The sequence below is a fragment of the Mustela nigripes genome, chromosome 3, assembly GCF_022355385.1.
Source record: "Mustela nigripes isolate SB6536 chromosome 3, MUSNIG.SB6536, whole genome shotgun sequence".
Lineage (NCBI taxonomy): Eukaryota > Metazoa > Chordata > Mammalia > Carnivora > Mustelidae > Mustela > Mustela nigripes.
Window position 1 is genome coordinate 11,090,569 of NC_081559.1, and position 15,225 is coordinate 11,105,793.

Genomic DNA, 15,225 nt, shown 5'->3' on the forward strand with positions numbered 1-15,225 from the left:
GAGCAGCTGCCTTCGGCTCAGGTCATGATCCCAGCGTCCTGGGATCGAGTCCCACATTGGGCTCCTTGCTCCACAGGGAGCCTGCTTCTCCCTCTGACTCTGCCTTCCACTCTGTCTGCCTATGCTCGCTCTCGCTCGCTCTCTCTCTGACAAATAAATAAATAAAATCTTTAAAAATATATATATATAATGCCTACCACAGTCTCTGAATGCTTAACAAATATTTGTTAAATGAATGAATTAATAAATACAGAACTAATACCAAAATACAATTCTTATCCTGAATTTGCGACTTCAAGTTTTCAAGGCCCTCCACTTACATTTCACTGAAACCTTCCCATAAAGAAGGCAGAAAATGTAAAGAATACATTTCAGAAAGGAGAATATTTAAAATTATTTGGGACTGAAGATAATGTAAAGAAAAATTTAATTGATTATATAAAGTGGAAGGACCACATGGATATCCAGCATATCACTAAACCAAGATATTCATTTTATACTTCAGGAAAGTAAAACAACTTTTCTTCTTTAAGTAACTCTGTAGTCATTTAAAGAAAAACCTTCATTTGCATTTTTGTTTAAATAAGGGTCACAATTATCAGTGGATGATAGAATTATTTCAATACATCATAACTATTTTTATAATGAAATGCAGTTAAATAGACTGGAAATTACCAGAGTACTTCACACATGATACAAGTATTATTTGATGAACGCTTTTTTTTTTTTCCCTTCAAGAAGACTTTGCCTTGGAAACATATAGATAAATAAACGGTGGAAATGAAATGGAGCTCAAGACAGACACACATACATATGAGCACATGTGTGAGTGTCTGTACCAGCTCGTGATGTACAAAGTACTTCTCACTGGGTACTGCAGTCAGAGAAGTCTGACAGTAAATGCTGTAGTCTACAATGATAATTTTAGGTACAAATCTTATAGACAGAATGTAAACAACCTTGTAATCTCCAAGTGACTTCAAATTGATTCAGTTATATTTTTCTCACAGCATTTCTGGCCTTTAAATTTAATTTGCTTTATTTGAACAAACATGCACTTAACCCCAGGCCAAATGGTCATCATTTCAATCAATGACCATGAAAGGAACACTCCTTGTATGTTTTTTTATTACTTTAAATAAACAATGGTGGAAAAGTATATAAATAATGGGATGTAAAGCTAGTGGTCCTTGTATTTCTTCTAGAAAAATTCTACTTTAATTGCAAACATCACCTAGGACCGAAGGAGACTAGTTAAACACTAAAATAGGCCTTTATACTTAAAATACAGGTCTATATTGAGATACACTCACTGGAGATAAAAGAAAGTCCTTATTGAAAAGAGAGATTCCACATCTGTATGAAATGAGTTGATCACTCCTTGTTAGAAAATACTGACAAAAACTTATAAAACCATCCCCGGAAGGCAGCCTTTTTTTTTTTTTTTAAGCTAACATGGAGAAACTGGAGTTTTTCTATAATTATTTCAGTAACTAATTTTTAAGAACTTTGCACACTGGTCAGGGATAGGACTAGACAGAACATCGTACTATCATCTTTGTTTCCTGACTCTTTGGTGCCACTTTTGTGAAGGGGGGCGTGTCTTTATATATTCTTTTACACAAAACTCTCCTTCCAAGTAGATTTAGGAACAAGGAGAGGGTTACAGATGTTCGACAGTTACTGAGTCAATCTTCTCTCTACCCAGAACATGAAGCCAGTATCTCCTCCATCCTTCTCCATTGGAATTGTCCAAAAGGTGCTAATTAATGATAGCTCTTATATGTACAACAGGAACTACTGTGAGACCACTAGCTAGGGACCATCCTTAAGCCATCTAAGAACTCTGAGACACTGCTATCCTGAGAGATATTAATATTATTCCAATCTTTAAATCTTCGAATTCCCGCCAGTGGCTCTGAAATGAAAGAGCGCCTATTTTATGAAGCAAGCGGGCCATCGTTTCCTACTTTATTAATTCAATGTTGAAATCAAAAGAGGTTGTATTATTTGCTTCAAAACCCAATAACATGTTCATGCCTGATCTGCGGCATTTCATATTTAAAGGCCATCTTTCAGTGGATGGACTTCCTTTTTCTCACAGGTTTCCTTGTCATTTTATAACCAGCTCACTGGACCATGGAGTCAAGACCCCTGGGTTTACATTGTGTTCTATTCCTGGATGACTGGCTCAGCGCCCGTATCTCTACTGCATAGTAAGAAATAATGATGGCTGGGACGAGAGGTTGGCCGAGAAATAATTCTGAATATCTTGAAGGTCAAGTTTTCTACAAACATAAACTGTACGTGTAATTAAATCAAGCCTATCTTTGGCCAACAATATGTATAAATCAAACACAAGACTTTCTTCACCCCCAAATTGACTGGTAATGCACTTAAGTTTAGATTTCCAAATATTTTGGTTGCTAAAATGTTCACACTGTTGCTACATATCTCTTCCTAACTGTGCCACTTCAAAATATAGTGCTTAGCAAGTCCTTAGACACTTTTGACCTTAATAATATAGGCATGCATATATTATAAACATGGTGCCAATAAAGCCTAAAAGCAAAATCCATGTCATTTCACACAGACATGTACATTTCTAGCCATTGACCTCACTGCCAACTTTCCTGATACAATATTCAATCTAATTTTCCAATCTGTTCAAAACATTCTCCAGTTGCTGAGTCACTTCATAAAATTGTATTTATGACCCTGGCCTTAAAGTTTCTTCAGATGATGTGGCTTTGATGAGTAAACAGCAGATTCTTTACAAAGTCTCATAAAAAATAAAAAATAGTCCCATAAGGACAGGTCAACCAAATGATTTCCCAAAGGATTTTTAAAATCCTTTTCTCTATGAGATAAGACCACGATGAGGAATTATCTCAAGCAAGGTGTCTGACAAAAGCTTGCAAACTGTGTAACTTGGTGACTTTTGCATCAAACTGAAGAAGGAGCAAGATACCAAATTAGGGGCCTACAGTTACAGAATAGCACATTGTGTGAAACACATCTGTGCTTCTGCTGAAACCATGTTTCTAAGAATTGGCTCAGGAGAACTACCTGAAACAGAAAATGGACCTGAACTTTCTGAGTTATGATGTAATCTGCCAGAGGAAAAAGAAAAATAACTCTACGCTATGAATAATGAATGTGGCAAAAGTCTGATTTTCAAACTGTAGAAAGTTCTTACTGCTGATTCCTTGTGTAAGGGGATTTCCTGACCTCTACTGTCAAGGAAAGGAGATAGTAACACAGAGATGGGACGTGTCACACCTAATTTCCCTTTTCTGACATTCTAATGCTCCCATTCATGTGGGGCAGGGCATCCGTTCCAATGGATTTAGCCTCGTTTGGATCAAAGCTTCCTCTACTTCATTTAACAGATTTACTCAGACGGAAGGTCTCGAAGGAGAAACTATGTTAGTAAATGGGGGATTTCTGAGCATGTGAATATGTAGGTCATTGGATTTTTAAATAAATTAGAGAATAGTTAATCTATTAAGGAAGAATCAGTGTACATATTTTATGAAACCATCCTTGTTATAGGTCAGTGGGCATCCCACAACCATTCCTTGCTAATAGTAAGTCTTTTAAAATACGGTCATAAACCTTTTCATAGTGTCACAAGCCTCTGATTACTTTTTTTTTTTTTAAGTCCACAAAATGCCACAGGGCAAAACAACATTCAAAGTTAGGATTCATAATCAAACTGTCAAAAAGCACAAATGGAAACACAGTGAATAGGCAAGCAACATATTTAATGTCCATAAGCCTAGTAAGTGAGAGTAGGCCAACTCTAAATTAAGGAAATAAGCAAGAGAAAATGAATCACAAAAGAAAGGAAGGTAAAAATCTTAAAAAAAAAAAAAGGAAGGAAGGAGAGAGGGAGGGAGAAAGAGAAGAAAGGGGAAAAGAAAAAAGAAACTAAATAGAGTACGGGTCCTATTATTTCTAGAAATTATTAGTGCTACAAACACCATCTGCATCACTGACAGAGCACTGGAGACAGGAAGGGCAAGGCAGCAAAGCTACTCAGAAACTCACATGCATCACGTAATTCAGACTCAGACTCAGGAAGGGTAGTTTTAGTTTAAGTTTGGAAGACCTCACAGGGCTTCAAATCCAGTGTCTGTTTCAGGCTCATTCCCTCTTTGTCTCTTTCTTTTTTTCTCCCTCACATTCACTATCTGTAAGTAAATCTAGACAATATCAGTATCAGTCCACTGAATTATGTTTAAAGTAAGAATAGTGACAATATTTTCAAGAGAAAGTAGGCCAGTAAAACATCTATACTGTTCCCACAGTGCCGTATGACTTTAGACTTGGAAGGTAGGAGGCATAGTATTGAAGGTCAGTTTCATTCAACCTACTACCCCACGATAGGCCCCAAAGCCAATTTAGACTCGCAGTGGCCTGATCCACGATCTGGGATAAGAAGCACATCCTGAGGGAGATTCCCGTGCAAGGGATCTATTAAGGAAGTGTTTCGGAGGGAAACTGATGAGGGCATGGGAGAGGCAGGGAAGGAGGAAGAGCAGGCAGTCCCCGCCTCGGCCTCTCGCAGACAGCTCTGGAAGAGAAGCCACACTTCCGGGCTGTCCCTACTGCTGCCTGTCCCCAGGCAGGGGAGCTGGACGTTCATCCTCCTGCACCTGTCAGACACTGGGTAAGTATTTCCAGCTGTCTGCCAGTGTGAGGAAAGCAAAATCCAGTAGCCTGAGGAAAGTCCTTTGAATGAAAAGCTGAGTAGCAGTTGCTAGCTTCCAGGAGTAAAAGAACGGGGACAGAAGGTAGGAATTAGAAAGCCAAAATGAGAGCAGGCATGTCATCTGCCTCAGCCTCCTCAGGTGTACTGACCACACCACCTCACTCTGTGACCACACGTAACAGAAACGCTTAGAAATAGACCACAGGACTGCCTGAAATGACCAGGTCAGAACACATCTTATGTCTCATTTGTCATAAAATCCTCAGAGACCCAAAAAGTGGGGTTAACCTCTTCCTCCAAAAGTCTAATAAAGAAGAAAGGGATGGTGCTCAGAATATATTTTACGTAAGGTCCTAATGACAAGAACAGGCTTCTAGCATCTGGTCGGCACAGTCAATGAAGCTCTGCTATACCCTGCATCTAGAACTCCCTCATCTCGAGCCCAAGCTGAAGACGTGCTATCCTAGTGCCGCAGGATCTCAGCACACACTGATTAACATAAAAATGTATTAAAGCAAGCTCTTGGAAATATAGCGCTATTCCCTCAGTTGTGCTATTTTCTATCACCAGATGATATACTCACAGGGGCAAAGGATCAGATAGAAACAGTCATTAATAGTTTCTCTTTGGAAAAGTGGCATTTTCAAATGCTGTTTACTATGAATTGGAGCTCTTCATCGGGAAGTTTCAAACATGACAAACTAGGCTGATGCTTTATTTTTTATTTGTTTAAGATTTTATTATTTTATTTGACAGAGAGAGACACAGTGAAAGAGGGAACACAAGCAGGGGGAGTGGGAGAAGAAGAAGAAGCAGGCTTGCCGCAGAGTGGGGAGCCCGATGTGGGGCTCCATCCCAGGACCCTGGGATCATGACCTAAGCCAAAGGCAGATGCTTAACGACTGAGACACCCAGGTGTCCTGATGTCTATTTTTTTTAGCTTTAGCTTCATTTATGAATGTTATACATGTGATTTTTTTCTATACAGAGACACTTTCCCTCTCTAATTACTGGTTATTACTAGTCCAATCATTAAGCACAAAACAAGGAATGTGAACTATAGGGTGGCAAATAGAGTTGCTTCCTCTTGAATTTGGTAATAAATGAGTAATAGAGATCATAAACTATTAGAAAATATTCAGTGGGGAAGCCCTGGGGACTTAGTTGGTTAAGCATCTGCCTTCAGCTTAGGTCATGATCTCGAGGTCCTAGAATCAAGGTTTCCCATTCAGAGGGGAGTCTGCTTCTTCCTCTGCCTCTGCCCCTCCCCTCCTGCTCATGCATGTATTCATATGCTCTCTCTCTCTGTCTCAAATAAATAAATAAAATCTTAAAAAAAAAAAGAAAATATTCAGTGGACTAAAGATATATGACCTATCAGTAAAGCAACTAAATATAAGACATATCCTTGGGTATCCATCTAAAAGAAGAGGTTATAATCCTGTTTGCTTTGAGGGAAAAAAAATGTTGAAATTCTTTTCTATCCAAAGATTAACTGTTCATTTATGTTCTATCAATGAAGTTAATTTGTGTTTATTATAGCTAGCAAATCATTATATCACCCATCAATGTCTGATTCCACTCAAAAAAGCCTAACTTTTGGAAAATCCATGGCTGGTTTCATGGAGCATAATACACCATATTTTCCATTTAATGATTCTGCTGGTGAAACCCAGCTGTCCAACCTTGATGTTAGTGACTACAGTATATGCAGCAAAAACAATCTGCCTGCTGACCTCCAGCTTAAGTTCAAACTATGTCATTCTGTCAATACCATCTACCTTGATTAGGTTGGGCTTTATACACAACAGGTTATGATCCCAGAGGGATGAAAAGCTTTCCCAAATTAAAAGCAGAATTTTAAAAGGAAATACTCATACATTCCTATGCAGTTTCCATTTGATATCCTCAAGGCTGGCCCATGAACTCAAACTCATGTTGATTGAAAGTGAATGTTCCTTTCTGGGTGTAGCCATCTTACAAATTTAATGGCAGGAGGAAAATAATAAAATGTGTTCCATGCTTCAATTAGACCTTTTATAACTTGGCACTTGAACGATGGCACTGCCAAAGAAAAATCATTAATCCATAAAAATAGACAAAAAGGGCTGTGCAGGACAAGACAGACTTCCAAGATCCGAGGGCCTTGGCAGAGCAGGCCCCCACACCAGCATGGTCTGTCTTCTATCTAGTCTCTCTGTGAGTCCTCTCTGAGGCTTCGTATACTGTATTTGATTCTAAAATCCAACCATGCTTTCAGTTTTATCCTTAGCCAAAGGAACTGTATATATAACCAGGCAATAAAATGTTGGCTGGCTATGAAATGCCCATTCATGCACATGAATGATAGATGAAAGCACACACACACACACACACACACAATGCAAAATAAAGACTAAAAGATGCACCCTTCCACTTTGTATTTAGCAATAACATGCAACAGACTTGTTCAAAAGAATCGGAGATTTTCATAACACGAGTTCAGATAACTGCGGACGCGCACAAATGCTGCTTGAGTGCTTTCGGTCAAAAAAAGAAGTCACAGGGTGCTATCTGGAACATGTGCAGACCTCTGTGAACCTCCAAACGCGTTTTTTTTTAAAGATGTCAACTAAGTCTGTCAATAATAGAATGTATAAATTAGCTAAGAGTCAAGGGAGCAAGAGATTTCCCCCTCTTGGTCTCCTGCCATACCTAATCTGTCAGCACCAAACCTCACACAGCCCCACTGTGCTTCTTCCCTTCTCCCAGTCCCCTGGTTCCGACATTCCTGGAGTCTCTTACCAAACCACAGTGCTTGGTTCCATCACTAGTTCATGCCTGTTAACTTAAGCCGAGTCCCCAAACTACTGGGTAATTCCTTCGATCTCGGACTGAAGCCCCATCACATTCAAACTGTCAACACACTTCTGGCCTCCTTTTCAACGCCAGCTCCTGGAAAGAGTAATTTTGCAGCCCTTGCTTCTGTATTGTCAACGGTTAGTCACTCCTTAACTCCTAAATTCTGGCTCCTGCCTTCTCCACTCTAATGAAATTATACTCTCAGTTTGCCAAAGATCTCTCCCAACCAATCGGCAAGTTTCATGACAGGGTTCAAGCTTCTTGCTCCCAGATGTCTTAGTCTTGCACACATGGACAAGTCTCCCGGAAACTCTGCTCATGTTCTCTGTGCTCTCACTACTACCTCCTTAACCTTCCGTCCACACCTGCTCCCACCTTTACCAGCCTTTCTTCTGTCTCTTTTCCAGGGCAGAGGAGTAGTGATTTTTTTTCTCCTCCCTTTCCCAACTCTCTAAATCTCAGGCTCTGTCAATAAATTTCTAATCTCTTTCTCCAGCCCTGAAAACTCTTTTTAGCACCAAACTCATATTTTCAATGATTTCTGCATCCCTTCATTTAAGAAATCGGCCAGCACTTCAGGGTCAAAACAGCCTAATCCACAATAATCACTCAAAACTTATTCCAACCATCTCTTTCAATGTTCTCGATACTTGAAGTAATTATGATTTATTCTCCGTCACGGGGCTCAAACCTTGGCATTATGGTGGCTATACTTTCTGTCAACTTTATTTGCACAGTGCTTCCTGACTCTGTACTCTATTTTTACCACCACCAGCCTCGTTCCAAACTTCTACACATTTCAGCTGGACACAGGGCCGCTTTCTAAATGGTATTGCTACCCTCTTGCTATCATGAGATCCGATTCTGATTACTAGATCACAGCATATTCCTACATAAGACCTCCAGTGGTTTCCAGTGCCCTATTAAAGTTCAAAGTTCCTAGCATGGCCCTAAGACATTTTTTGATCTGTTTCCACCTTTTAAGTTTTATTATCTGACTTTGCTATCGACTACCAACTATTCCCAAACGTGCCTGACTTGGCACTTTTCTCATTAATTCCTTTAGCCTAAAATACCCTTCTTTTCCATCTTTTCCTGTTAAATTCCATTTATCCTTCAAGGTCTAAGTTTCCAGCAACTTAATACTGAAGTCAGGTGTTTACAAATGTGTTGGCCCACACTGTTTTTCATCTCTACATCTGCATAAAGCTTAGCTTCTTGCCTTGCAATTAGGAGAGTGACAAACTTCAACCTACTGTCCTCTTGAAAGCACTATATTCATCCTCCTGTGAGGATTCCCTGCCCCCAGTTCCTCGTGGAGCTATAACCCACTACAACCACAGTTCTTCTCCTACACTATTCACATTACTTCTCATTTTACTTTCGTTATCCAAGTACATTTTTTAAAAATTACCAGGTCATTAGCTCCTTGAGATTAGCATTTTAATTTTTTTGTTATTCATATAAGGACTAAATTAGTGGTTTTCAAAGTATGACTCCCAGGCCAGTTGTATCAGAATCATCTGGGACTTGGATACAAATGCACGTTTCCAGGTACTACCCCGGACTATGGAATCAGAAACTCTGAGATGAGGGGCTCAATAAAACAAGATATACATAAATAAACTGTTTAAGTTTTTTTTATCCTTTAGTATTACATTAACATGTAATACTCCCAAAACATCAAAAAATATGAGTAAACTATCCATTACCATTTTATCAATATCTTAACTTTAACTTATATATTCTGAAAGTTTTTTTTTTAATTACAGAAATTATGACATTAATGATACTCTTTTTATGAAGTTAAAAAATGAGGCAAATAATAGATTGCATATGCATAAATAGTTTTAGAGCTAGTTTTTAAAACACAAGTGAATGATAACCACAAAATTCAAGATGGGGGTTGCACCTGGGGAAAAGACAATGGAGAAGATAAAGGAAGAGAGAAGCACATAGGCCCAAGTCACGGGTAACACTGGGTCCTGAGTTGGGCGACAGGTTCACAGATGTTCATTACCCTACTGAATTTAGTTAATTATGGTCATATATGGATCAATGATGACAGTATTTCCCAAACTAAGGATGATTAGTTAATCCTGAGTGCTCTGAGATCCATAAACACTTTTTTGAAAGGGATAAAAAAGATGTCACAATTCTGTCCTCAGTATTACTCTTAAACCACCAATTACCAAGTTCAAAGCTAATCATACCTGTGTGCGGTTGAATGCCACTCTTGCAAAGACAGCTTGGGACACACTTGCCCTCTTCAGCTCATCTCTGACTTGCTGGTAGATATCTGGAGACACTTCTACGGAAGAGTTGGTTGGCTCTGGCTTAACTGCTCTGGGAATGGGCGGATGGTTCAGGAACTGCTGGTTGATGGCTTGAGGATGCTGGTGAGCCAGGAGCCGGCTAACAGCAATCTGTTGGTTTATCAGATGGGCCATGGCTATTTGTTGCCTAACAAGTTGTGGACTGAGCTGGGGAGAAAGAAGACCAGGGCTCATGATGGGCTGTAATGCGGGCACTTGGTTTCGGATTGGAGTACTGTGGTGGATTTGGCTATGAGGAGACTGTTCGTTGGTTTTCCCCAAGGATGCCAGCTGGTTCATATTTGGTAAATGCATTGGACGCTGGCCCAGAACACAATAGTCTGAAAGGTTTTCTCGTTCCACTCTTTCAACTGTTAAGAGATAAAAATGATAATTCATCATTATTTTCATTGGTACTATACCAATTTATTGCTACTATACATAGTACTGAATTATCCTATATTTGGTATATTAATGACGTAAGCTTTTTTCATGCAAAGCTGGAAGCCCCAGAGTAAAAGTGAGTTATCCCTCCCTGCAAAATGTGTCAGTACTAGATTTTTTTCATAGGTGATATGAAGATAATAATATTTACTTCATTTTTCTTAAATTCTTAAAAGTGGGCATTATATTGAATAACCAAGACAGAAACCATTAAGCATGATAAATTCTAATCCTCTCATATTCCCAAGCTCTCTCATCTCCCTCATCACCCTCTGTTATAAAAACACCAGCTGTTCTCATCTTCTGCAGTTTGTGGTTAATGGTGTAGTTCATGGTTATCAGGAAATGACAAGGACAACATCTCCTGCCAAATTAACTGCCACCTCCTAATAAAATCTCACATAGTAAGTATTACACAACTATGGGAACATTCATAGAAAATGTGTACCGTGGAGTATATCCTTTTATCTACTCACTTGTTATCTTTGTTATAGGAATAGTTCTTTAAGAAATAGGTATGTTAATAATAGTGATATGCACTAGGATAAGAAAAAAAATCTCATCATATTAATAACATTGCCTTGACTTTCCATTAAGTAAGATCTCCCCCTCCCCTCCCCCAGGATATCTTCCTTATTACATTTTATTGTACTTTACTAGTAAAGATTTAAGGAATAACTTGGAAAAGCAGAAGAAAAAGAAAGTGAGTACCTTATACGTTCAAAAATGAGGCACATTTTTTTCCACTCCCAAGAATATTTCCCAGAGAAGAGCAAATCACCTCACAGTCAAATTTCATTCTCTTTTAAGATTTTGTTTATAAATTTCAGAGAGAGAGAACAAGCATGCGCAGCTTGCTGCCAGTGAGGGGCAGAGGGAGAAGCTGACTCCCTGCCAAGCATGGAGCTGATGCAGGGCTCGATCCCAGGACCCTGGGATCAGGACCCAAGCCGAAGGCAGATGCTTAACTGACTGAGCCACTCAGGTGCCCCTCATAATCATATTTTTATCTAAATCTCAGTATCACATTATTATGTAAAACAAAGGTTGGCTTGAAGAAAATGTACTAGGCTGAAATAACCTTCATCATTACTAGTTTTAAACCCTTACAGATGAAATTTAACAAACTCTGGTATTTTTTTTTTTAAGATTCTATTTATTTATTTGACAGACAGAGATCACAAGTAGGCAGCGAGGCAGGCAGAGAGAGAGAGAGAGGGAAGCAGGCTCCCTGCTGAGCAGAGAGCCCAATGCGGGACTCGATCCCAGGACCCTGAGATCATGACCTGAGCTGAAGGCAGCAGCTTAACCCACTGAGCCACCCAGGTGCCCGCCAAACTCTGGTATTTTTAAAAACATTTATTTATTTGAGAGAGAGAGAGAAAGAGTGGGAGTGGGGAGCGGCAGAGGGAGAAGGAAAAGATTCTTAAGCAGACTGAGCTGAGCACAGAGCCTGATGCTGGACCCTGGGCTCCGTCTCACGACCCTGAAATCATGACCCAAGCTGAAATCAAGAATCCGACCCATAACCAACTGAACCACCCAGGTGCCCCAACAAAATCTGCTCTTTTGAGCAAAAATTTCAAACAGATTTAGTAATTATTTCTTACAATTGCAAATGCTGGATATAATCATGTAAAAGCCTATTAAGATTAAAGAACAAGAGATCAAAAGTAGTCACCTATATAGCATAAATTTTACGAATAGCTGTCCCACTATTGTGCAAATGATCCCGTAGCTTGGCATAATGTTTACAATGGCAGAATCATATTTGTATCAAAAGTTCAAAGTCTCAAAAACAACTTGAGAAGAAATGGTGTGTCCTAGAAAACTGGGTAAATGATTCAAAACATGGGGTTTTGTAATGACAGACACCAGTGAAGAATTTGAATAAAATCAGTCAATGAACTTTAAAAGCAGAAAAAAATAGTATTTCTAATTAATATTTTATGTACTATATCATTTTAAAATACATATGTAGACATCATTTAATTGTTAATTAAAATGTTGGTAAATATCTGATCATTTTATCCAAATGTTTTTGGGTTTTACATATTTAAAACTTCTGACTGGGAAAATAAGTGTTAGTGTCTTGGGATCACCTTAGATTCAGACATACACGATATTTATTCCTACTTTGCTTAAAAAAAAGACAAAATGAATGATTAACTTTCCTATGAACCCCCAAATAAGTAAAGTTTATCTTAGACTTGTTTAAAGGCTCAATTTCTAATTTAATCCCTTCAATGTAATTTGTTTAGTAGTATTCACCTTTCTTCCACAAGGTTCAAGGAGAACAAATCATTTTAATCTTATCCTCTAAATGCAAACATTTCTCAGTCATTGTATTAATTAAACTTTAAGGTATACAATCTTAAAACTAAACCAAGCAAATGGTTGAGAGGCTTCAAAAGGTGATGTAACACAGTTTCCATACGACAGGATTCACTACTATGATTCCCTTACGAAAGAAGGAGAGGAGCCACGCACTGGGTCTGGAGTAAAGTTGTACTTTATAGACAGAAGTACTTGGCATCTACTAGACACTTGGTTCACTTTTGCTTAATTCCTTTTTAAATCAGCCAAAATAAAGGCAAATTCAAATATTAAATTATGTTTTCAAGTACTTAAGAAGTAAAAGTTTATCCCTTTCTTTTTCTTCTTAAAAAAAAAAAAAATAGAACCATACATTTACAGCATGCACACTTTGATTGAAAGCTAACTTCCCAAAATTTCGGTATTTACATTCTTTGGTGGTTTAATTACACTTTCTTGAAATATATCTAAATATGGGTACCTGGGGGGCTCTGTCAGTTAAACATCTGACTTTGGTTCAGGTCATGATCAGGGTCCTGGGATCAACCACCCCTGCCCCCTATACCCTGTCAGTCTCCCTGCTCAGCGGGGAGTCTGCTTGTCCCTCTGCCCCTCCCGGATGCTTATGTCTCTCTCCATCTAATAAACAAATAAAATCTTTTTTTTTTAAAAGACTTTATTTATTTATTTGACAGAGAAAGAGAGAAGGGGAGAGAGAGAGCACAGCAGGGGGAGAGGCAGAGGGAGAGGGAGAAGCAGGCTCCCTGCTGAGCAGGAACCCAAACGTGGGGCTCCATCCCAGGACCCTGGGATCATGACCTGAGCCAAAGGCAAGCGTTTAACCGACTCAGCCACCCAGGTGCCCCCAAATAAAATCCTTTAAAAAAATATAAAAAAGAAATAGATCTACATCACATCATTAATAAGAAAACTATGCACAGATCCAGTCATAATTATGCACACAATTAAGCGTTGTCAGAGCTCCAAAAAACTACATGAGTTGGTGCAGTTAAGAATCAGCATAATATCACTTCATCTTCCTTTAAGATTGTACATAGTATGTCCTTTTTCATATGCGTTCTCAGATCCTTATAAAGTAATCTATTTAAAAATAGGGACTGTGGAAGTTTCCTTAAGGACATGCAGTGACACCATGAAGTACCAATTCCTTAGAAAACCATAACCATAATGAAGCAATTGCAAAGGCAACTGCCTACACCTCCAGGTAGAGAACAAAAGGCAGAGAAGCCAACTGCAGAGATACAGGGGAGTGAGAGAAATCCTGCCAGTCTAAGGAAGTGGCCGCTACCTCGCCTTGTCCAGTTTTTGTCTTTCTCATATTGTCATTTCTTCAGATGTTTTCTCAAAAAAATGGAAAATCTGGATTACTACATGATAGTGCCTATTTTTGAAGGATTGGCAATTAATTCCATTTGCAAAGCACAACAATTGCCAAACAAAGCCTATCTGAAAACCAGATACAGTCTGTAGGCTACCTCTAGGACTAAAGACACCCCTGAAGTTGTTAAAGAAAAAGATACTCAACAACACTCTTTGAAGACAGTAAGACAGACCTTAGACCTTATCCAGGACCATCGCAATAAGCATAGGGACCCCCGCAATGGGATTTTATGACAGGGAAGAGAGACTGGACTCCACCCCAAATACCAAATCAACACATGGGAACACCCTGCCAACGAGCAGGGTGGGGGTCAGTAGACAGAAAATCACTAAGAGGAAACATTAGGAATAAGGGCGGTTCTGGCTAAACTGACCTAACAGGGTTCTTTATGAAGACAGGCCACAGCGATCAGACATCACCTGGGGGGGGGGGGGGGGGAAGGGGGGGGAACTGACCAGATATTGGGGGGTGATCAGATATGGGGGGTTCAGGTTAAACTGACCTAGCAGGGTTCTTTACAAGGAAGTGCACAGATGGGCCATGGAGAAAATTTAGAAGACTGATTAAAAAATTTGGTCAAATGAAGAAACTTTGTCACTATTTTTCAGTGTCTCTCTATCTAAAAGCCAAGTTTTTTTACTTCCTATGAAGAAAGATTTTTTTAAAAAATCATCATCGTGACTTTTTTTTTTTAAAGATTTTATTTATTTATTTGACAGAGATCACAAGTAGGCAGAGAGGCAGGCAGAGAGAGAGGAGGAAGCAGGCTCCCTGCTGAGCAGAGAGCCCGATGAGGGGCTCGATCCCAGGACCCTGAGATCATGACCTGAGCCAAAGGAAGAGGCTTAACCCACTGAGCCACCCAGGCGCCCCTCATTGCCCTTTTAAGAACTGTCCCTCGTTGACTTTTAAGAATGCTTAACAATCAAATGCTGACCAACATGCTGCCACCTCCACGGACCAGAACAGTATATGGTTTCAGTAACAATTTGTACAGATTTTGCCAAACTTGAAAATCTTCATTTTTTTTTCTGCTACCACTCTCACAAAAAATATCAGAACACTATTTTAGCCTCTAAAGTCACAGCAGGTCAAAGACAAATGCTTTAAGAAAAGGTCAGAGGAACATCTCATCTAGTGTACCAGACTCCAACTGAAAATTGAGATTGTATGTTCATTATTTTTCTTTT

The 15,225-nt window shown here is 39.2% G+C and overlaps 1 protein-coding gene across 1 annotated transcript in view; it reads right to left on the minus strand.

Annotated features, from left to right (window-relative positions):
- Positions 1-15,225, minus strand: part of SATB2 (SATB homeobox 2) — a 181,492-nt gene that overhangs the window by 61,704 nt on the left and 104,563 nt on the right. The window contains exon 7 of the mRNA XM_059393138.1: positions 9,772-10,244. Coding sequence (XP_059249121.1) covers positions 9,772-10,244 — 473 coding nt within the window. The remainder of the gene's footprint in view (positions 1-9,771; positions 10,245-15,225) is intronic.